This window comes from Henckelia pumila, chromosome 4 (genome assembly GCF_033568475.1).
Source record: "Henckelia pumila isolate YLH828 chromosome 4, ASM3356847v2, whole genome shotgun sequence".
NCBI lineage: Eukaryota > Viridiplantae > Streptophyta > Magnoliopsida > Lamiales > Gesneriaceae > Henckelia > Henckelia pumila.
Window position 1 is genome coordinate 141,629,155 of NC_133123.1, and position 25,088 is coordinate 141,654,242.

The 25,088-nt window shown below is 31.8% G+C and overlaps 2 protein-coding genes across 2 annotated transcripts; one reads left to right on the plus strand and one right to left on the minus strand.

The window, feature by feature from the left end:
• Positions 1-7,247: 7,247 nt before the first annotated feature.
• On the minus strand, positions 7,248-12,409 carry LOC140861917 (uncharacterized). Its single transcript, XM_073264918.1, has 3 exons — positions 12,202-12,409; positions 11,103-12,056; positions 7,248-7,960 (listed from the first exon to the last, which is right to left on the minus strand). The coding sequence occupies exons 1-3, from the start codon at positions 12,407-12,409 to the stop codon at positions 7,248-7,250; spliced, it is 1,875 nt and encodes a 624-aa protein (XP_073121019.1).
• Positions 12,410-20,887: 8,478 nt separating this feature from the next.
• LOC140863385 (eukaryotic translation initiation factor 3 subunit B-like) lies at positions 20,888-24,860 on the plus strand. Its single transcript, XM_073266779.1, has 11 exons — positions 20,888-21,125; positions 21,245-21,482; positions 21,677-21,823; positions 21,970-22,098; positions 22,413-22,541; positions 22,612-22,695; positions 22,771-22,889; positions 23,026-23,224; positions 23,319-23,848; positions 23,981-24,089; positions 24,288-24,860. The coding sequence occupies exons 1-11, from the start codon at positions 21,004-21,006 to the stop codon at positions 24,618-24,620; spliced, it is 2,139 nt and encodes a 712-aa protein (XP_073122880.1). The 5' UTR covers positions 20,888-21,003; the 3' UTR covers positions 24,621-24,860.
• The last annotated feature ends 228 nt before the right edge of the window (positions 24,861-25,088 follow it).

A 25,088-nucleotide genomic window follows, 5' to 3' on the forward strand; every position in this document is an offset into this window, starting at 1 on the left:
TCACGTCAAATATAATAGAAAAAGATTATATAATAATGATCCAAAGTCGCATCCAAAATAGCTATGCGACATCGTTCGACTATTTTTGGTTTGCTGAACACCGTAAGAAAAAAAATCCGTTCATTTGTGATTTGTGTGTTTTTTTTTAAGCAAATACAGAATTATTACTTATTAGCTTATGTAATTTGCTCGAGATGTTCAGATATTAGATATCAAAATTGATCATCGGTCAAGGAAATATTTTTTAATAACTATTACGTACGTGTTGCATAAAATTAACATTAATTGATTTGTGCACAAACTTTTTTTTAATTAAAATTAGTATTCCATCCGTGCGATGCACGGTATGTTATTTTTATTAATTAGTTGTGAAAAATGAGGGTTTGAATAAATAATTAAAATAAAAATAAATTAAGGTTGAGTTTGGATAAAAGGATTTAAAATCTATAAATTTAAATTTATCTTCATTGTTTAGAAAACTTACACACACACACAAAAATTCAAAGTCATCTTTATATTTATTTACACTAATGTTTTCATAACTGAATGCTGATCGAACCGGTCTTCTTAAAAAAATGATCCGACCGATCGTACACTATAATTGAGTTAATTACAACGGATTTCAAATCCTTAGAATATTGGAATCATTTGAAATTCATTGTGGTTAGAGTATGTTTGACAGATCTTATAAGCTCTTTAAATTTGATGAGATGACTTTTTTGAAAAATTTTGTTTCACCCCTACTTTTCTAGAAAGGCCTTATTTTATTTTAATTCCCCATATGTTTGTATATTTTCTTAAATGTCTTCCATCCATTTTTCACATTAACCTAAGATAATAATAATTGTTTTATTTTTAATATAGACATTTATGATAAAATTCTAAAATTATTTTTGTGTATGTGTAATTACTTACATTACCTTCATAGTATTATATTTTTTTGCTAATTTTAACAATAAAAAAGATCTCATGATATTAAATATATCAACAACTTTAAGTTGTTTAAAATTAAAATAAGTTATTCAAACACCTCAAGAGCTTATTTTTTAACAATAAGATCTAACAGTTTAAACGCTCTTATAACAATTTATAAGATCTTACAACTTATAAATTTGATACATGCAATACTTGTAGTATATAAAACAATTAAGGAGAAATTATTTTAAATGTTAAAATGAATTTTTTTAGTTTTTAAACTTTAAATACCAAGATAGAGAAATAAAATATAAAAAATGCTAATATAATATATATCACGTGAAAATTTGGTAAGATGATACAGTGTATAAAATGTTCTTATATTACTATAATAAAAAATTAATATGAAAAGTATGTAAATTATATAAACAAAAAAAAATAATATGATAATGAAAAAATTATTATTTATCGACTTATATGCATGTGATATGAAATTTTTTATACTTTCGACTTTCTAACACCGATTGAAATTTACAAAACATGAAAAATAAAATAAAATCTTATTTTATAAATTTTATAATTTACTCATAACATATAATTATTTCAAAATAACCACCATATCAAAAGTAGAAATTAAATTTTGTTTGATCATAAAAAAACTATTTTAAATTTTGTTTAAACACAATTATATATTTTTTATGTAATTCGATTAAATAGTTTATCACTTGTAATATATTTTTTTAAATCTCTCTTAGCAAAACAAGTAAACAACGCACCTATTAAGTAAAAATTGAATTTTACTTGATCACGAAAAAGAATATTTTTAATTTTGTTTAAATTCAATCGAATTTTTATTTATATTTTAAAATATTTATATAAAATAGTTTATCACTAATAATATCAAATATTTTTTTAAAATATCTGCTATGTAGATCTATATATGCATCAAAACAACCACTTTATTGAAAGTAAAAATTAATTTTTTTAATAAATAAAAATACTATTTTAAATTTTGTTTAAATTTAATCAAATTTTAATCTATATTTTAAAATTTTTAGATTAAATAATCTATTACTAATAATATCATCTTTTTATAAAAAAATCAGTATTATCATAATATATAATTTTAAATTCGTTCATATCTTTATTTGTATTTTTAAATTAAATGATAATGTGTGAGACCCCGTTTTCTAATCGTCTAATCAAGGACTAATCAATCGCTAAGCATCAATAAACAAAAGCTAAAAGAAAAGAATTTTTTTTTTTTTTGAATAGTGCTCCGCTAGATCGGTAAGATCTTACCGATCTAGCGGGCAAGAAATTCGAAACTCACTGCCCAACAAAAACCATCGCCGCTCGATCGGTATGATCTTACCGATCGAGCGGGCAAGAGATTACAGAGGCAGAAACTCAGCAAAAAGGCCTCCGCTCGATCGGTAAGATCTCGCCGATCGAGCGGTGATAGTCCTGGGGCAAAAATACAGAATAAAACTTGACCAAACTCAAACTAAATCATACATACTCCAAACAACATTCAATACAACTTCACAAGCATAATATAATACTCAAGTTTTTGCCCAAAATACCAAAACAAGTCGAGTTCTATGATGGAGTTCAAACGACTCAACAAAACTAATACAAGTTCGATAGACTCGACCCTACAACACGGTGTCTCACTTCTATCTTCTCACCCCGAGCTAACCCAAATGACTTGGTCCAGCTCCTGATCCTCCTGTTGCCAAGTACACATACAAACAAAGACAACAACCGGATAAACCGGTTAGAAATATAATTTCTAAGTAAAAGAGACAGACATGCAATAACAAATAAACACCTCAGATTGAATTGTAATAATCAATAACAAATCAAAATGAGAATGAATGAATGCATGACTTCAAAACTCGGGACTATCAAATCAGATAATCGAAATATCAATCAGTATTCGGTTGGGATCCCGGGGCCAAGTCTTCACAACAACTCACCGACACACCCATTCGGGGTGGATGTCGCTCAACTCAACCCCTAGACTTTAGAGCAACTATAAAAAGTATTCTGGCACTTGAAAAAACTCGAAATCCAAAGCCACTTCGATATAGCTCCCTAAATCGTCTAATTTCAAAACGAATCGAATAATCGGCTCAATATGAATGCATGTGTAAACAAAATAAATCAATCAAGTTCACACAATCAAATAAACATGCAGTATGTGATTTTTGGGGCTCGATAATCAGTCGAACTCGAGTATTCAACCCCATTCGAATCAATGTCATCTCTTACCTTTCGAGTCCGCCGATGATTCAAATCTGAAAATAATAACGAACTCAAATAAATAATCAATCGAATCACAACAAAACGAAACAAATAAACTCAATCAATATACCGTCTTCAACTCTCGATTCAATTCAACTTCCAAGTTCGATCCAAACCCGAAACTCCAATCCAAATCTGAAAATGAAGATCATACGGATTCGGTGTCAATCCAACAACTCAAACAAACCCGGAATTGAACCAAACAAACAACCGATAAACCAAAACTCGATTTCGACGGCATAACGGCTATAAACGGTCAAACCAAAAATCATCAACAACATCAAACCATTCCAAACAATCCATATCATCTTCCCAACCAACCAATCAATCAAAAACCAACCAAAATCCAAAAATATCCAACAACCCCATTTTGGAATTTAGCCTCAAAAATTCATATAAAGTCCAAACTTCGTTCTTTTTCCAAACGATTTCGAATACACGATCTATGCTAGCTCAAGGACAACATACTCCAAGATTATCAAATTCTGACAACTCAACAAAAATCAAAGGATCGTAGCAAAACCCTCGTTGCGGTGATCGTGAAACTCAACTCGGAATCAAAATCTAACGGGCGGATCGTGCGAATCGGACGGAAGAAAATCTTGGAGACTCGCCTCTCATGGCTTCCAGATTCAGTACATACGAAATGGAAAAGGGAGGAGGAAGGAAATGAGTGATGTGATGGAGAGGATGGCAACTTGCTTGTTATAATAATAAAAATCCAACTTTTGCATTTCAGTCCTTTATTTCTCCAAGTTTGCAAAATGACCCCCCTGCGAATATCAATACGATTCTTAGTTACTGAAAACTATGATTATCTCGATTAAACTCAATTATAATAAAATCGGGGCATTACATAATGTCTCTACCATCTTTAGAATTAGAAATAAATTTTGAGCAGACATTAGTTTTTTTTATTTTTAATAGATTTGTATGCTTTTATGTATAGATAGTATTATCATAATATATAATTTTAAATTCGATTATATATATATATATATATATATATATATATGGTCAAAACAACCAATATATTAAAAATAAAAAATAAATTTTGTTTGATAACAAAAAATACAATTTAAATTTTGTTTAAATATAATCGTATTTTTATATTATAAAATTTTTAGATTAAATAGTTTATCACTAAAAATATCATCTTTGTTTTTAAATATGTTTTGTGCATATATATACATACATATAAACAAAACAACCATCCTATTAAAAAAAAATTAAATTTCGTTTGATCACAAAAAATACTATTTTTAATTTTTTTAAAAGTTAATTTTTTTTATCTATAATTTAAATTTATAAATTCAATAGTCTATGATAATAATATCATTTTTTTAATCTCTGGCATGTATATGTATATATGCTAAACAATCACTCTATTAACCAAAAACTAAATTTTGTTTGATAATAAAAAATACTATTTTAATTTTTGTTTAAATTCAACCTTTATTTTAAATAAAAAATTAAATTTTTTCATTATGAAAAAACTATTTTAAATTTTGTTTAAATTTAATCGTATTTTTATCTATATTTTAAAATCTTTAGATAAAAGTGTCTATCACTCGTAATATCATTTTTTTTAGATTTCAATATTATATATATTTATCTAGAAATTTAAATTTAATATTATCTTTATTTGTATTTATGCATTTACTACTTTTTGAATGAAATTTTGAGCGGAAAAATTATAATTTTCATTTTTTAAGTATATTATATTTTTTTGTTTATATATATATATATATATATATATATATATATATTTTTCAATTTCGATACATGAAAAAATAAGAAATTTCCTTTAGCATTGCAAAGATAATAAGGAAACAATTATATTGTTTAATTGGCAAGATTATCTTGAAAACGTGTATAATCCTTATTTCAACATATATCTTTTAATATTTAACCAATAATTTTTAATTTTAAGAAAAAATATTAAGAAAAGTAATTACAGCTTGTATTTCCTTTTTTAACCAAACATTTAGGCGGAAACTTTCTAATTTTGGCTACAACTCTGCTTTTATATATACTAGTATTTCACCCGTGCGATGCACATATTATATTATGTGTATAATATAATTAAATTGGATTAAATTTAAATTTTGAATATAAAAGTAAAATATAAACAAATTTTAAAAAATAATTATTTGTATGTACTAAAAGATATTAATTATCATCAAAAGATAAGAAATATATAAAACATATATTGAAAATGATTTAAAGTGATTGTTAACTTAGAATCTTAGATTAGTTAATATAATCATCTGCACAAGTATAATATTAATTCAACAATGTTTTATTTGTTTGCAGGTTATCGATTTAGAAGGACTACTTATATCTTATCAAGAAAGTTAAGTTTATGGTAGATAATGCATTTTTATTAGAGAAAATTTATTGATAAATATCTACATATCATTTTAAGTTGATGTTTATCCATCTATATATCAATTTCACATGCACATAAGCATAAGGAGTTGGATAACAGAATGACATATGAAAATGATGCGTAAGGACAATTTTTTCATCTTGTATTTCAAACATTAAATATACGGTATGAATAACTCAAAATTTCAATCCCGAAAAGTAAATTAAAAGTATAAGTAATTACTTTTTGCTTGATTGTTAGTTTTTCGTATCTTGTTGCCTATCACCGTAGATTTTTTCGGTCGCTTCATAGTAATTTTGTTTGAATATTCTTCGCTATATCATTGCGGGAGCATTATAGCCGATCTTGATTTTTTTTTATTATGATTATGTGATAACTGCTTATGAAAATATGTGAGTTTGAATTTGAGCTTTTGTTTTGAATTTCTCGAAATTGTAATTCGATGGTAAATGTTTTCAAGAATAATGTAAGAGGAGTGATTTAACTATATATGATCTATATTTGAGAAGATGACTTACAGGATTGACTCATTAACTTATATTTTTATTTTAAAAAAATTATTTTGATTTAAATATATTACAATTTTATTATAAATTTTTAAACTTAAATTTGTTAATCTAAATTTGGAATATGTCCTAATTGTTGTTAATTGATTGAAATTAAATAGGGCATTTAGTTAGATTTAAGTTACGAATTATTTTTATTGATTTGATAAATCTTTAATTGATATCCTTTATTAAGAAAGGAAATATTGCTTATTTTTTCACAGTTTCTTATAATTTTACATTTAATTTTCCAATTTCAGGTTTTTTTAATCTTTTGTGGAATTTACTTTATTTGTCCGCAAAAATAAAAAGTAAAATGTGTATTTGTGTTAAATATATAATAATTAAAATAAGAAATAATTTATATTGATTTTTTTAAATATTTGATATGTAGTTCTATATTTAAAAAACTAAGACAAAGATCATGGTATTGATTCACAGAATTGTTTGTTTTTCAACATTATTACTTTTTTACAACCATAATTAGTAGATATTATTCATAAGCTACCGTGTTATAAATCTTTACCATTTTTTCATAATATTAATTGTTTAGTGTCGAGTGTTTAATTTTTTTTTTTATGTATTATTAAGTTATTTAAAGTCTAAAATTTATGTGTATGTTTACGGTTATGATTGAATCCCTAACTTGTATAATTTTCGTATTTTAATTGCTAAGTTGATTGGCCGGTAAAAAATTATAACAATATTTGTATCAATTTTAATTAACTTGCATTTTTTAAATCTAATATAATATGAAATATCTCATACTTTAAAGATTTTTTTTGACAATGAATTTTTATTGTTGAATTTTAAATTAAATTAAAGAATCATAATGATGAATGTTTTGATTTAATTTGTTAGTCAATACCGTGTATAAAGAAAGTAAATATGTTCGAAAATTTTGTTAGGTGATAATATTGATCATATTTTGTTGTAATTATTGCATTGATTTTTAATATGTTTTTTAATCTATTATGGGAGGTATTATATTTGCATGTATTTGATTGAAACTAAAATATGTATTTATGTAGAGATTTAAATTAAATTAAATATTCATTTTTTTTTCGAAACCAACAGAAATAACATTAAACCAAATCCTGCAAAATTACAGAGGAAATAAAAGTAGGAGAGGACGTAGCCCTTCCTAACAGACCAGACATGGAAATCGCTTTCCTAGCCAAAGCATGAGCAATCTGGTTCGCTGATCTATACACAAAAACAAATTGACAAGACGAGAAATCCCCAGCAAGGATTTTACAATCATCCACTATTAAGCCTAATATAGAAGAATCAGACTCTGAAGAATTATTCAGTGCTTCAATGACCAGCAGAGCATCAGATTCAACAATGATATGAGAAAAGCCTAAGCTTTTAAGCCAACTAAGAGCTTCTCGTATACTCAAGGCTTCTGCTAGCATGGCGTTAAGGTGTCCCTGCAATCTACCATGAGTAGCAGCTATCACTACCCCATAAGTATTACGAAGAACGCAACCATAGCCAAAATGAGAATAATTATCTATCACAGCAGCATCAACATTACACTTCAAAACATTTTCAGGAGGCTTTTTCCACCTTCGAAACCCAATCTGTGAAGTAGAAGAGGAGGGTTGAGCACCCACCTGCTTAACCATTAACCATTGAGAGTGGATATTAAACGCCGATTGGAAAATAACAGTAGCTAACTTGCACCTCCCATTCCAAACCACATCATTTTTATTTTTCCAAACACACCACAAAATAGTTGCTGCTAAACCAATCTTGTTAAGCTCACAATTGTTAGCTAAATGATTCCACCAATCTGAAAAAGACAACATAGAATAAATATTGCTACTTATTGGAGAAATGCTCCAGACATTTCTTGCAAAAGGACACGACAACAGAGCATGAAAATCGTCCTCTGGTTCATCATGACTAAGTGGACACCACTCTGCCACCTCCACCCTACGACGCTGCAACGCTGCAATGCTTTCAAAGTCGGCAAACAAGAAGAAAGAATTCTCCAAATAAAGTTTTTTATTTTTGCCGACACATTCAGTTTCCAAACCACCTTCCAATTGATACCATCTTGATTAACGTTTGATACTCCTGCTGTAAGGCCCGAAAATATTAAGTTTTTAATTACGGGATTTACGATTTAAATTCCGAATAAGAGAGAAAAGATGAATTTAACAATGTATGGAAATTAGAGATTTCAATTTCGGGTCAGAAATATTTAATTTGAGGATTTTCGGATTTTAAGATTTTAATATCCGGAATTCTTAAATTAAAAGATTAAAATTATTTGCAATTGATATTTATGAAATTTAAGATGTGAATTCTAAGATTATAAATATCAAATATTTAATTTGAGGATGAAATTTGAACAAGGACCCATTTGCAAATATTGAGCAATTCAAGGACTAAAATGCGATAAGGTCCGAAATGATTTAATTTTAATCCAAAAATATTTAATTTGAGAATTTTAAGAATTTAGAATTAAATTCTATTATTCTTAAATTATTTAGGATTGAAATTGAATTAAATCGCTTGTTCGGGGACTGAATTACAATTAGGCCAAGTTCAGGGACTAAACTGCAAATAAGCTAATATATATCCAAGCAATTCACGTGGGAATCAGATTGTTTCAGCCACACTTCATAAAGTGGCCGAGAGTTCTGAAAACAATAATCCAAAGCCATTTTTGTCCCTTTAAACTCCGATATTTTTTGATCCGCCCGGTAGAATTTCCGATTGAGCATATATTTGCGATCACAGCTCCGAGTGCTACGTTTTGACATAAGTTTTATAAAGTTCTACCATGTTTGAATTTTAAGTTGTTGTTAGAATTATGATTTGATTGTATATACATGTTCTAGCATATACGACGATAGCATATTTAAGACGGATCGTGAAAAGATCGTCGTTTGAACATGTTTTAGAATTTAGAAAGATTTGTCAGAAATCTGATTTTTAGGGGATGACATTCACGTGTTATGCTGCTGGAATTGATGATGTTTTGTTGTTAAGATGATGATCATATTGATGTTTAAGCTTTTGAAAAGATCGAAATCGTACCGTTACGCCGCCGGTTCAAGATTTTGACTTGTTATGCATTCTAAATATCTAGAGCTCATATTCAAGTTGATTATGGAGGAATTGACTATGAGATTATGTTTAGAATGAAGATATAATGATATTTGTATCGAAAAATTTATCGGACTCGAATAGTTGCGACGTTGGTTTGAATTCTAATTGTCTTAGCAAGATTTGAACTGAATAAGCTCTAAAGAATCATCGATTCAGATTGGAACTTGATTTTTAGATATGGTATAATCTATTTCAGATTTGAATTAAAGATTATCGAAGTTGAATCGACGATTTCGAGTTCGAATGACTTGAAGTGTTTGAGATTGAATCAAGAACACCTTCAATTAGCAAAGATTGAAATGAGCAGAATTTGATGACAGATTTGGGCAGCTTGTAGTTGATCAAGAAGTGCAAGAGTGTCAGATATGTTATTCAGAATACAGGTATGACTAGACATTAATAAGATGGGCAGAATAACTCGAGATTGTTTTGATTATCAAGTTGCCTAAAATCACATACATACATATTTAAGTTATGCTATTTTTTACGTTTACATAAATGGGATAGATTATTCAAGATAGCTATTTTCTTGAATTTCCAGAATATTTATGTAAATGTTTATTTGTCTTCTTTGATTTATAGTATTTTCTGTATTGAACATGTTTTATGTATTACATGTGATACTTACAGATTTGTCGGTATCGTTGAATGATTATATGTTCATATAATTATATGATTGATGTGTTCAAGGTGTTTTATAGAAGTTAATGCATATAGAACATGTTGCATTCATCTTGAACTCCAGCCAGTAAAGCACAAAGGGTTGAAAGGCCTAGAGTGCATATGACGTTTGGAGGGCTGTAGTTGAGTGGCACGGAATGTAGACTTACTTCCAGAGCCAGAAGACTCACTATAGTTGCACCAAAGTCAGAGGAAATGAAGTATTCAACTTCACCTCGATTGGGTGAGTTGGTGTTTGTTGAAGATTTTATTTCCTCGGGATCCCAGAACTACGATTTATTGATATCAGATTTGATAGCCTATTCCTTGGCACATGCATTGCATTTATGCATTAACCTAGAGATTTCTATGGTTTAGAATATGTGTTTATAAATGCTAGCATGTTATGTTATTATGTAACGTTCATGATATGAATGAGTTATATGCTTAAATGATGTATATGCATGTTATTCATACTGAGATTTATTCTCACCGGAGTTATCCGGCTGTTGCTTTGTTTGTATGTGTACATTGCATCAGGTTGGGGCAAGATCAAGCTAGAGTTGGCTTGGATAGCTTGAGAAGAGAGATAGCATGTGGTGATTCGGGTTATAAGCAGATGACATGTAATTATGATTTGGTAACATGTTAGAAAGCAAGAACCTTTGTATAGGTTTTTTTATCAAGTATTGATTTATACTTGAGAGTTCATGTATTCTAGATTATTTGCTATTAGTTTGAATGCATGTAAAGTATCTAGCATGATGTTGAGAAGTTTATATGAAGTTTGTATGAGTTTTGGAATCACATTGTATAACAAAGATTCATTTTATTTTTCTTCACAGGGTGCCCGCTCGATCGGGTAAACTCCACGGATCGAGCGCGGCCTGTGATTTTCCAAAGCAGAGAAGTGAGTTTTTGGGCTCGCTCGATCGGGTGATTTCCACCGATCGAGCGAGACCAATATGGATTCAGACCCGAGAGCTGGACTTTCTTGCCCGCTCGATTGGGTGAATTTACTGGATCGAGCGAGGTGCTCAGTTTTTTAAAAAAAAAAAATTTAGCTCTTGGTTTGAATATTCTTTTATTGTTCGATTAATTGTTTATTAATCGTTAATTGCTCTAAGATGAGATTAAAAACCCGGTCCCCACACCTGCATTCATTAAAGTCTTGTACCCACTTTTAACAGAATATTCACCAAGTTTCTCCTCCTCCCACATCCACTTATCATCTCTCTCATGATGGCTTAATGGAAGAGAAATTATAAGCTGCTGGTCTCTCTCCGAGAACAAATCCCGCACAATATCCAAATCCCAAGCTCCATTTTCTGCGACACGCAAAGAGCCAACTGTTAAATTAATCAAATCTGGGTGACCCCCTGAAGAAATAAAAGGATTAATCTTATCAGGAAGCCAAGGATCCTTCCAAATGCAAGTCTGTTTCCCTGAACCGATACGAATCCTAGCCCCTTGTCTTAATAAACCTTGCGTGGACCAAATACTTCTCCAAACATAACTTGGATTATGCCCAATTTCAGCATGTAAGAAGTTGCACTGCGGAAAGTAACGAGCCTTAAGAACTTGAGAGGCTAGAGCACATGGTTTAGACAACAATTTCCATCCTTGCTTGGCTAACAGAGCCGTGTTAAAATCATGCAACTTTCTAAAACCCAATCTACCATCCTCCTTGCGCCAATATAATTTTGTCCAGCATTTCCATCGTAAACCTCTTTCATTCTGTCCCGACTTAACCCACCAAAACGAATTCATCATTCGCTCTAATTCATCACAAAGATTGATAGGAAGGGAAAAAACACTCATCACATAAGATGGGATGGCTTGAACTACCGCTTTTAACAGGATTTCTTTTCTAGCTCGAGACAAAAATTTATTTCTCCACCCATTCATCCTTCCCCAAGCTTTTTCCTTGATAAAATCAAAGACTTCACGTTTGTTTCTACCAATGAGAGAAGGGAGACCCAAATACTTACCATGGTTGGTAGTATAATTTACTCCAAGAACCTCACATAAAGTGTTCTTCAGTTCATTTGAAACATTGGCACTGGACGAGATAGAAGATTTGTCAAAGTTCACCTTTTGTCCTGAAGCTGCCTCGTATTAGTTTAGACAGTCAATAATACAAGTGGTCTCTTCCAGATTGGCCCTGAAAAAAAAAAAGATAACTATCGTATGCGAAAAATAAATGTGAGATCGCCGGAGCCGATCTCGCCACCTTCATGCCATGTAAGTTACTTCTTTGAACAGCTATTTGCAGAATTGAAGTTAGTCCCTCAGCACAAATAAGAAACAAATACGGTGAAAGAGGATCACCTTGACGAAGTCCTCGCTGAGGAATGATGGGGCCAATCTCATAACCATTATTGATCACTTTATACTTTACAGATGTAATACAAAGCATCATCAAATCAACCCACTTGTGGTGAAAACCAAATTGTAGCATCATAGCTTTTAAAAAATCTCATTCAACTCTATCATAAGCTTTAGACATATCAATTTTGAGAGCTGCTTCCCCACATTTTTGTCCTATTTCGCTTTGTAATGTTATTTACAAAATTTTTTCTAAAGTACTAGCCAACAGAATGAAGAAGGTACTGGATTCGATTATCTCTGAATCTCAAAGTGCATTTACTCCCTTCAGTTTTATTTATAGATGTTTTGAATCGTTTATTTAATTAATAGGTTTTATATTTAAAGTTATACATTCTTTATTAATAATTAATGCTCACCGTTTACACTATTTTATCTATTTGTATTTTATTAATTTAATTATTTGAAAATTTTAATTTAACCAATATTTTTTAAATTTTTAAAATTTAAAATAAATTAAGTGATTATTTTATGTACGGTACTTTTTATATGTAATTATTAAATCTTCTAAATCGGTTATATTATTAAAGAAATATATTAATTAATAAAAATTTTAAATATTAAAGAATTTATTTATATATACAAATTACTAAAATTATTGAATTTGTATATATTAATTGAGAAAATTTTAAAATTATAATTTATTATTATTATATTTGTAGTATTTATTTTTTTACATTTTAAAGTGTAAATTTTTAGCAAATAAAAACGTTATAAACTATGCAATTTGAGTTATCTTTATAAATAATATATATATATATATATATATATATATATATATAATATGATGTATGGAAATAATTAAACAGTTCGAAACATTTAGAACATAAATAGAAATACGTTGTCTTAGTTTTCCTTTTTAAGCTAATTATTTTTGGCGGGATTTTACTATATTTGACAAAAACTCAGTTATTATATATATATAAGGGAGAATAAAACAGTAAAACAAATACGTCTATAAATTTACGTAAACAATCAAACAACAAATAATATTTCATACTCTCCATAATTCTTTTTCTAACAATTTTTAGACAAAAAATTCAGACCCCACAAAATCTTAGCATATATATCTATCAATAATATATGACAAATACCTTGTGTGAGATCGTCTCACGGGTCATGTTAGTGAGATGGACTTTTACCCGATTTGGATCAAACCCGTTTTTTAACCCATTCAAAGTATCTTCGCGTTCTCAATCGCTTACTCCATCATTTCTCTAATTTCATCTCTATTTTTCTCAATCGGTTCCAACCATCTCGAGAAACAAACTCGAGAAATCTCTTACTACATTGAAGAACGAAGATTGTTGACATCCACTGAGAAGATCACTCCTACATTAAAGAAGGAAGAGTAAATATCTTGGTCAAAGTTTTCTTTTTTTAAAAAAAATAATCTGAAATCGATCTATGGTGACCTGGAAAATATTATTTTACGCATTAAATAAATTGTACAACTTCCATTTTTGGCTTTCGTAAATCAATTTGTAAATGCCACAAGCAATTGTGTCCCGGTTTAGCAACGTGTAATAGTTCACAAATTCTAACCTTAAAGTTTACTTGCTTGGATTTGAGTTTTTAATTAGTGTGTGTTCTTGTTCGTTGGTGTTTTTCTTCCACTCGACACACTATTGATTGTGGCATTTGTGATGGGTTTTGTTTTGCTTGGAAAAGGTAAATTCTAGCTATCCAGCTTTGGTCACCACCTAACCTCTCTGACCCCGAGAGAGCTACCTGCAACTGCCCCATGGAATAGGGCATCCAACCAACAGAAAACAAATTGAAGTGAGCCTAACATGCTCAGTACGAGAGTATGAGTATATAGTATTATATGTGCATGAATGCAAGTGAACTGAGTACCAAGACACGAGGTCAAGAATATCTGATCAAGAACAAACTTGGTCCCTGGTATGTGCCACGCTGAGCCGTCGATACAGGAGGTGACCGACATACCCAAAAGCCCTGATGGTGACGTAACATAAGTCCACGTGTCCAACCAATATCAGTACCTGATACGAGCTCATGTGTCCAACTAATATTGGTGACCTGACACGAATCTATGTGTCCAACCATGTTATTACAGGGTAAATATTCCAATACCGGATATCACAATGATTCAGGCTCAATATGCTCATGTATGAAACATACAGTCGTGAAATGTTGTATATAAAAACATATAAAGCATGCAATCACATATTTCATGCAAACACATAATACATGCATACTCAATCTGGATATCTCGAATAATACTCCGTACCTTTCTAAGGCATATCCTAGAAGCTCCTCCTCTAGGTCCAAGCCTACCATGCGGCACTACATCATAAATAACCATGCATTATCTATCATGCCAAAGATCACCTATTAGGCTCTAAAATCCTTAATTAAATTATACCCTACTCCCTATTTCATATAGGGAACCAAAGCCATACCTTCGTGCATCGTCAGGCCTCTAATGACGCATGGCCCAGAGCCTGGGCATAGCCTAGCTACGATCCCTGGACACCTCGCCAGATCTCTACCTCCTAGCCGCTACTGTGGACACTGTTCGCTATATATAAAATACTAAATTCCAACTCCAACTCCAACTCCAACTCCAACTCCAACTCTAAAAGAAAAAGTTTTGAAGCCCTTAAAATAGAGCGATTATCGAGAGAGGAGAGGAAATTAGATTTCAAAATGAGGGATACAGATCCCTATTTATTGACCTCGATCGAAAGCTCCGATCGGTGCATGCATGCGACGTGTCCAACGGCTACGATCGAAAGCTCTGATCTGCACTTTGGAGGTTTCGATCTTTTGCATGCAGCTACGTATACAAATCCTCATGCCACATCCCGGCTGATATAGATCGGAAGCTTCGATCTCCAAACAGAAGCTCCGATCGTATTCAATGCTCCGAACTTCCAATGTAGCTTCCGAACTGTTCGGAGGCTTCGATCCTGAGTTCGGAAGCTCCGAACTGTTCTTAGCCTAAAACTTCATATTTTATCCTATTAATTCCAAATTAAACCCTTAATCCATGTTTAACCATTATTTTACTCAATTAATCTTGTAAAATGGAGTCAGACTACTACATTCTCCTCCTACTTAAGATATTTCGTCATCGACAATCTTAAGTACTAAATGTAGTAACATACTGAATACACATCTTTTATTCAAACTGAACATTTTACAAGATATATTTGAAATACAACAATTTAAAATAACTCTGGATAATCTGTATGCATACGACTCTCAAGTTCCCAAGTGGCCTCCTCAGTACCTTGGCGTTGCCACTGAACTAGAACAAGAGGAATGGTCTTGTTGCGTAAAATCTTATCATTATGACCTATGATACGCAAAGGTCTTTCCATGTACATCACAGAATCAAGTGAATCTATTTTCGAATCAAATTCAACATTTGATGATATTACTTCAGCTTAATCAAAAGGGCATTGTTGTCATTAAAAATAACATTTATATTATAAATATAAGAAAATTCAACAGACCCTTAAACTTAAAAGACAATTGTGAGAGAGTCATTTTTGCAAATGACCCTTGCTGATTCCTGATAAGCGTATTGAGAGGTGGTTTTTTGTGACGTGGTCTTTTATGTTTTTATTTAGGGGAGTTATAAATATGAAGATTTAGAAAAATAGGACTCTCAACAAATTCAATTTAAAAAATTGGAAGATTTAGAAAAATAGGACTCTCAACAAATTCAATTAAAAAAAAAGGCCATAATTGACTTATTCTTTATTTAGTTTATGTAATTACTTCAATACCCTTAAGGGCTTCTCTTCAAAAGCGTACAAATTTATTTAACCAAAAAAAAAAAGTGAGAATGAACATAAAAAATAAACAAATCAAACCAGTATTTATATAAAAATTTAAATAAAAATAAAAGTGCATAAATAGTATCATATACATGTTTATATTGACAAATGAGCAAGTATGTGTTTAGCAAGTAAACATATACTTTCAAGTCATTATTGGAAGACATATGATAAATGATTAAAAGTTCGAATAAGAGATGAATCAATTATTATGCTAAATACATTAGCAAAAAATTTAAAAATAAAAATTGAAGAAACAAAATTCGTAATACTTATTATATATCACATAGAATCAGGAATGTATATTAAAATAGGAAATAACTTTTTAAGACAATATCTTCCATTTACACAATTCAAATATTACATAACTTTAAATAAAGGATCATCAATGATTTATATTCCTAAAATACGAACAACATTTCGTGTAGGAAATGAAGGATTTACGAAGAATTTTCAATAACGAAATACAAACCCAATAGAATTGAAAATTGAAAATATTTTAACAATTAATCCTGAAAAAAAAATCATGAAGAAATTTCATGATATTTGTTCTGAAAACCCTCAAGACAAGATTAAGAAAAGAAAACAATTTATTACTTCAATAAAACTTAAAGACCCAAATATTACAATTCGTGAAGCACCGAGAAGATGCAACATGGATGATGTAAAAATATTCAAAAAAGAGGTTTAAGAATTATTCAAACTTAAGATAATCATTCAAAGTAAGAGTCCACACTCTTCGCCAGCCTTTTATGTCAGTAAAAAATATACTGATAAGAAAATAATGGTAATTGATTATCGAAAAATGAATAATGCAACAATTATGGATGAGTACTATATCACGAATAAGAATGATTTATTATCTTACATAGGAGGAATGAAATATTTCTCCTGTATATGCTGTTGTAAACAATATTTTTCGTCTTCTATTTGTAATCCTAGATAATTTTTTTTCGTTTTAAACAATTGTGTTTTCTTTTCAGAAAGTATAATTTCATCTTTATGACAAATTTCTAGTACTTTCATGAGGTCTTTATAATGTTGATTTAATGTTTCTGAGTAAATTAATATGCCATCTATATAAACACAACAAAAATCTAAATATGTTTTAAAAGTTTCATCCATATATCTTTGAAAAATATCTGGGGCTTGTTTAGGTCCGAAAGGTAATACTGTCCATTGGTATTGTCCCTTTGGACAACTGATTGTTGTAAGTAATTGTGTTTGGGAATCTAGCTGGATTTGCCAGAATCCTGATTTACAATCTAGGCTGGAGAAATATTTCATTCCTCCTATGTAAGATAATAAATCATTCTTATTCGGGATATAGTACCCATACATAGTTGTTGCATTATTCATTTTCCGATAATCAATTAACATTATTTTCTTATCAGTATATTTCTTACTGACATAAAAGGTTGGTGAAGAGTGTAGACTCTTACTTGGAATGATTATCTTAAGTTTGAGTAATTCTTGAACCTCTTTTTTGAATATTTTTACATAATCCATGTTGCATCTTCTTGGTGTTTCACGGATTGTAATATTTGAGTCTTTAAGTTTTATTGAAGCAATAAATTGTTTTCTTTTTTTAATCTTGTCTTGAGAGTTTTCAGAACAAATATCATGAAATTTCATCATGATTTATTTTTCAGGATTAATTGTTAAAATATTTTCAATTTTCAATTCTATTGGGTTGTATTTCGTTTATGAAAATTGTTCGTAAGATCAGATTTTGGTTGAATTTTGGTTACATCATTCTTAATAATCATATTGATCCAGATATTTTGGCATCAAAAGTGTTAACAAAGTTAGCATAATCAAAATGTTAACTATATTTTTTTTATGATATATAATTGGTCGAATCATGTTTTTTTTAATTTACGAGAAATAAATAAATGCATGAACAACTACGAGCAAGAAAGTTAGTAGCATTTACTAAAATATATTAAAAGAAATGTACGTACCTGGCACGAATTATTCAGTAGAGCTACTGCAAACATACATGATATAAGAACAGGGCCATCCCATGGTTCCACATAGGAGCAGAGAAATATTCGTAAAAGGACTTCCGATGAGGATTCATGTTCTTATCATTCTGCCAAGCTTCAGGAATCATCATCATTATAGCTTCAGGGAGACTTCTACCATATCGAACCAAAATATTTGCAGTATGACACAGACACTTCGGTTCAGTGAATTGTGAAAAAATTATTAATTGCGAGATGAACACATTAAAAGCTATTTTTAGAAGCAAATGTGGGAAGAAAAGATTTTGGCAAATATACAACCTGAATCTGACAAGCTAGCATCTACAATAGGTAGAAGCTTCTTCATCTCCGTCTTTGACAAGCCAAGCTCCTTGCACTTTAAAGACCTTCACGAGCTTTCATCATACAGGAAAGAAAATAAAAATACCAATGACTTTCTCACTCGTGTTTATTATCGAAATTCTATAAAATGCCAAATCACATCCACAAAATCAAAAAATAGTTTCTTAGATAAAATGTCATCCTTGTACTTGAACATAAATTTATATGGAATCAGACTGATAAGTGATAAAAAAAAAAAAAGCAGACTTAGAAAAGCTACCATGGGAAAATCCGTGGTTTCATACGCAACAAATAACTACACTTATCTACGTTGCAATTTGGATAACAACACGACAACAATATCCAAGGTCTACTTTGTTCCCAGTTTCGTGGCATACCTGTTCATGTTTTACATGGATTGGATATTTCCTGATTAGAGTGGCCTAAAGGATTTGAGTGCCCCTGATTTACTATAAAGTCTTTTTCTCTGCCACTAAAAAATAAACAAAAAGAAAAACTTAAACAAAGCAAAAAAAAATTCAATGATCAGTATTTCTTTTTTCCTCTTCTAATATATATATATTAATAAATTCGATCATGAAAACTATAAGCATTGATTTTGGATTGTGAGATCATCCACGAGTGGATCATCACAATTTTCACACACTTACACAATCACAAATTCAGTTCACTTTAAAAATAACGTGACAACCACAACACTACACTTCTATCACCAGATTGACTAAAATTACACTCAAACAGACCAATAATCACTCAAAACAATGCCTTGAAGAATTGTAACTAAACTCATCCAATGGGAGGCCAAAAAAATGCACTAATAAAACTAGAGATCTACAAATCACACTTAACCCCAACAAAAAGAATAAAAAATTCAGTGTACGTGCATACTGATGAAAAATTACCTAAAAGAACGAAAAAACTCCACAAAGCTCAGGCGAAAATGGCATTTCAAAAACAAAAGCATCACAAATTAAAAAATATATATTTGGTAAACAATCACAATTATCCGCCTCTTTCCTCACCACATCGAGCACCGAATCGATCAATTCGGCTCCCTCAGTATAATGACCCTTCGCCCAGTTGTTCCCTGTCCCAGACTGTACGAAAACGAAGTTATTAGGTTGGAAAATATGCTCGTACGTACCAGATCTGACGCTGTCCATGGTCCCCGGGATCCAAATCCATGAGCACGACGCTAGCAGAAAGGAAGTAGGACGACCTGTTTTTGGCGATCGATCGGCGGCTAGGGCGCCGTATCTGACCTGGATCGAAGGGGAGACGGGTTGGGGCTAGGGTTTGGGTTTTCTCTTTTCTTTCCTTTTCATTCTTCACGCGTGTAGGTGTATATAGGTTGTGTGTGTATGGGTATATATATATATTATATTTTATATATATATATATATATATATATATATATATATATATATATTGCCTAAAAAAACAAAAAAAATACTAAAGACAACGGTTTACAAAAAGTGTTGTCTTAGACTACATAAAGCAATGCAAAAACACAACGGTTAAAAAAAACCATTGTCATAGAGCTCAAAAAACGCGCACATAGACAACGGTTAATTAAAACCGTTGTCTTAGGTCGTAAAAAACCGTTGTCGTTTTTCATTAAAATACGGTTAACGACAACGGTTTTTGTGAAAACCGTTGTTAAAGACCAAAAGACAACAGTTTGTGTATAAACCGTTGTCTTTTTAGTGTGGTTAATTCACATATTTGTTGTAGTGAATCCTTCATTTCCTACACGAAATGTTGTTCGTATTTTATGAATATAAATAATTGATGATCTTTTTTTAAAGTTATGTGATATTTGAATTGTGTAAATGGAAGATATTGTCTTAAAAAATTATTTCCTATTTTAATATACATTCCTGATTTTATCTGATATATAATAGGTATTACGAATTTTGTTTCTTCAATTTATATTTTTAAATTTTTTGCTACTGTATTTAGCATAATAATTGATCCATCTCTTATTCGAACTTTTAATCATTTATCATATTTTTTCCAATAATGACTTGGAAGGATATGTTTACTTGGTAAACGCATACTTGCTCACGTGTCAACATAAACATGTATATGATACTGTTTATCTCTTTTATTTTTATTTGAATTTTTATATAAATACTGGTTTGATTTGTTTTATTTTTTATGTCCATTCTCACCCTTTTTTTTGGTTAAATAAATTTGTACGCTTCTGAAGAGAAGCCCTTAAGGATATTGAAGTAATTACATAAACTAAATAAGGAATAAGTCAATTAAGGCCTATTTTTTTAATTGAATTTGTTGAGAGTCCTATTTTTCTAAATCTTCCAATTTTGTTAATTGAATTTGTTGAGAGTCCTATTTTTCTAAATCTTCAAATTTTTAATTAACTCCCCTAAATAAAAACATAAAAGACCACGTCCCAATAAACCACCTCGCAATACGCTTATCAGGTATCAGCAAAACCCTAAAATTCTTTACTCTATCGTCTCTGCCTTTTCGAGCGTCCCAATCCTTGTACTACATCTACCATGGCGGATGTGATGTACATGGAAGAAATTCACGCCACCGCGAAACGCCTCGGCATCGATTTGTCTTTCATCAATCTGGACTCCATCCGTCTCCCTCCTGATGATGATTTAGGAATTATCAGGTAAAATGATTTATTACATGAGTTTAAATTGCTCTAATTGTTTCTGTTATTTTATTCTTTCGGGTGAGCGTTTGTTGTTGAAATGTTTAATGTTTGATTTTGGCGACTATGTGTTACAGCGATGATGAAGATTTGAAGCAGGGGAAGTCTTCGGAGTTCGAGGAGGGTTTTGGGAACATAATCGTGGTGGATAATTTACCTGTGGTGCCTAAGGAGAAATTCGATAAATTGGAAGAGGTCGTGGGCAAAATTTACAGTCAGATTGGGGTTATTAAAGAAGATGGTCGCTGGATGCCCATCGATCCTGACACTCAGAAAACCTTAGGATATTGTTTCATTGAATACAATTCCGCACTGGTACGCTCATTCATGTATTTCGAGTAATATGTTTTTGTTTAAAAAATCTATTCTTGCTATTTCTACTTGTAGCTTTCTTATTAAGCTTGAGGTTCATCTATTAGAGGATTTTAATCTTACGAAGTTGATGGAACGTATGAATTTATGTTTCCATGAGCAATTTTTATTGTCTTGAACTTGTTTGTGCTTCATAGGAAGCTGAATTAGCTAAGGAGAAGACACATTTATACAAGTTAGACAGATCCCATATATTTGCTGTCAACATGTTTGAGGACATTGAGAAATTTATGAAGGTTCCAGAGGAGTGGGCACCTCCTGAAACTAAGCCTTACACACCAGGGGTAGAATTCTGCCCTTCTACGCACTCTTTCACCTTTGATTTTTTTTTAAAAAAAAAACATAAAAGCCTTGAAAGCTTTAAATAAAAACTTACAGGACAAAAGATTCTCAGATGTTCATACTTATGTGGATGACATGTTTTCTGCAGGAAAATCTGCAAAAGTGGTTGACGGATGAAAAGGCCAGGGATCAGTTTGTGATTCGTGCTGGCTCAGACACCGAAGTTTTGTGGAATGATGCCAGGCAGTCAAAACCTGAGCTTGTTTACAAGAAAACCGTAAGCGGTGTTTCAGATTTCTGTTTGTGTTATAGAATGTGAATGTCATTCCCATTCCCATTGTTTTTGTTTTGTGTTTTCTTTTGTTTTTTGAAAACAATTGAAATGCTATTCCCACTGTTTTTGGTATTTGTTTTTGGAAACAATTGGAATGCCATTCTGCCAATGCCATTTTGTAATTTCTTGTTGGATGACTGCATTTTTCCCACACGTCAATTGTTATGCAAATCCATGAAAACAATATGACTAGCTTGTCTTTCGAGAACTATATTCTTTTTTCGTTTCCATTTATTTACGATCTCCTCTTGGTGCAGTATTGGACAGAAAGTTTTGTGCGGTGGTCTCCATTGGGGACATACCTGGCCACAGTACATAGGCAGGGCGTTGCTGTTTGGGGTGGTGATACCACTTTTAATCGATTGATGCGATATGCTCATCCTCAGGTGGACATTTATTCTTCGGAGTAGATTACACATTTATGTGGAGGTGTAGCTTTAATTGCGTGAATTGCAGGTAAAACTGATTGATTTTTCTCCCGGAGAGAAATTTTTGGTGACCTGCAGCAGCCATGAACCAAGCAACCCTCGCGATACTCATGTAAAATGTCTCGCTCTTGTGTTTATTACTTAGTTTACTCATTTGGTGCCAGGGCTGACATTATTGCCTTTACAGCGGGTTGTTATAAACATTTTTGATGTGAGAACTGGAAAAGTCAGGAGAGATTTCAAAGGGAGTGCAGATGAATTTGCTATTGGTGGAGGTGTTGGTGGTGTATCTTGGCCGGTTTTCAAGTAAATTTAGCAAGATTATTTTTTTCCCCTTTCGCGTTCTATCCTTATTTATAGACTTGTTGGCCCTCCTTCACATAGAATATATATTCTCTTGCACCCGGATAATTTCTCAATTTTTTTGTTCTTTATTTTCCAGGTGGGGTGGTGGAAAAGATGACCAGTACTTTGCCAGGATTGGGAAAAATGTAGTTTCTGTTTTTGAAACTCAGACCTTTAGTCTCGTTGACAAGAAATCTATGAAGGTTGACAGTGTTATGGACCTCAGTTGGTCACCCACAGATGCCATTCTTGCTCTCTTTGTTCCTGAACTTGGAGGAGGAAATCAGCCTGCAAGGGTAAGCCCGCAAATGCGTGTGCTAGACATTTGTTTTAATACTCTGTCGTGTTTATTGTGCATTTATGTTTTTCTCCTGTACGAATCATTAATAGGTGAGTCTCGTACAAATCCCAAGCAAAGATGAGTTGAGACAGAAGAATCTCTTTAGCGTCAGTGATTGTAAAATGTACTGGCAGAGCAATGGCGATTACCTTGCTGTTATAGTTGATCGATACACAAAAACCAAGAAAAGCACATATACTGGCTTTGAGCTTTTCAGAATCAAAGAACGAGACATACCAATTGAGGTACTGGAGCTGGAAAATAAGAGTGATAAGATAATTGCATTTGCTTGGGAGCCGAAGGGCCACAGATTTGCAGTTATCCATGGTGATAATCCGAGGCCAGATGTTAGTTTCTACTCAATGCGCAGTGGTAACACAGGCCGTGTGACAAAGCTCATTACTCTGAAGGGCAAACAGGCAAATGCTCTCTACTGGTCCCCAGCTGGTCACTTCATTATATTGGCAGGATTGAAAGGTTTTAATGGGCAATTGGAGTTTTACAATGTTGATGAACTTGAAACCATGGGAACCGCTGAGCATTTCATGGCAACAGATGTTGAATGGGACCCAACAGGAAGGTAACAGTTGAGATGATTGTCAACCATTTACATTACCTCTCGCGGAACATCTTTTGTTTTGTTATTGAATCTGTTGTGTTTCAGTATATGCTAAATAAATTTATGGGACATCGGTTGTTTCCTTTCCGTTAGATATGTGATGACAGCAGTTACATCTGTTCACGAGATGGAAAATGGATTCAACATTTGGTCTTTCAACGGAAAGTTGCTATATAGAATACTCAAGGATCATTTCTTCCAAGTTAGTTCCCTTCCTTTTTTTAATACGGTTGAAACAAGTTTCTTGTTGGTGGAAATTTAGTAATTTACTCTCCATAAATGTTGTATCTCAAATAGACGGTAAATATATATCAGTTAATAGGTACCTTCTTTCGAGCTTTCCTTGTATGAGATGCCAGTTGCAACTGGACATTTTGGTAATATTATAGATTTATTGCAGTTTTTGTGGCGCCCAAGGCCCCCATCCCTTTTGAGCGCTGAGAAGGAAGAAGAGATCGCCAAGAACTTGAAGAAATACAGCAAGAAGTATGAAGCAGAGGATCAAGATGTTTCTTTGCTGCTGGGCGAGCAGGATCGAGAGAAGAGAAAAACGTTGAAGGAAGAGTGGGACCGGTGGGTCAGTGAATGGAGGCGATTCCACGAAGAAGAGAAACTCTACAGGCAGGAACTGCGAAATGGTGAAGCCAGCGAAGAAGAAGAGGAATATGAGGCCAAAGAAATCGAAGTTGAGGAGTTATTGGATGTTTCGGAGGAGGTGATTTCCTTCGGCTAGGTCTATCCGAGCATTGTCAAACCATGGACTCTCTAGAAGTGTTTTTTTTTTTTAAGGAAAACTTGTAATTTTATTGATCATAATCATCTGTTACAAGTCTAACCAACCACGAGAAAAACTCACCATTCATCCAAACAAAAGATGATTGAGAGTGAGAAGCAAAAAAAACAATGTGATGTGCTACATAATTTGACGAGCGGTAGACATGAATAAAATCTGGTATAGCATGAACATTGCACTTTTCTTGATCTTTGTAGCACACACTCCCTAAACCCTTCCCTAAACCCTAACACTGTGTTTGGATCACGAGAATTGAACGGGATTTGGTGGGATTTGGAATTGTAAATATCGTTTCAGTGTTTGGTAATTTGGGATTTCAAAACGGGGTTGGTATTTGATGGGATTTTATGGGATTTCAATTAGTTAAGTGAAATTTTGACAAAATTGGTCGGATTTTACGGGATTTCA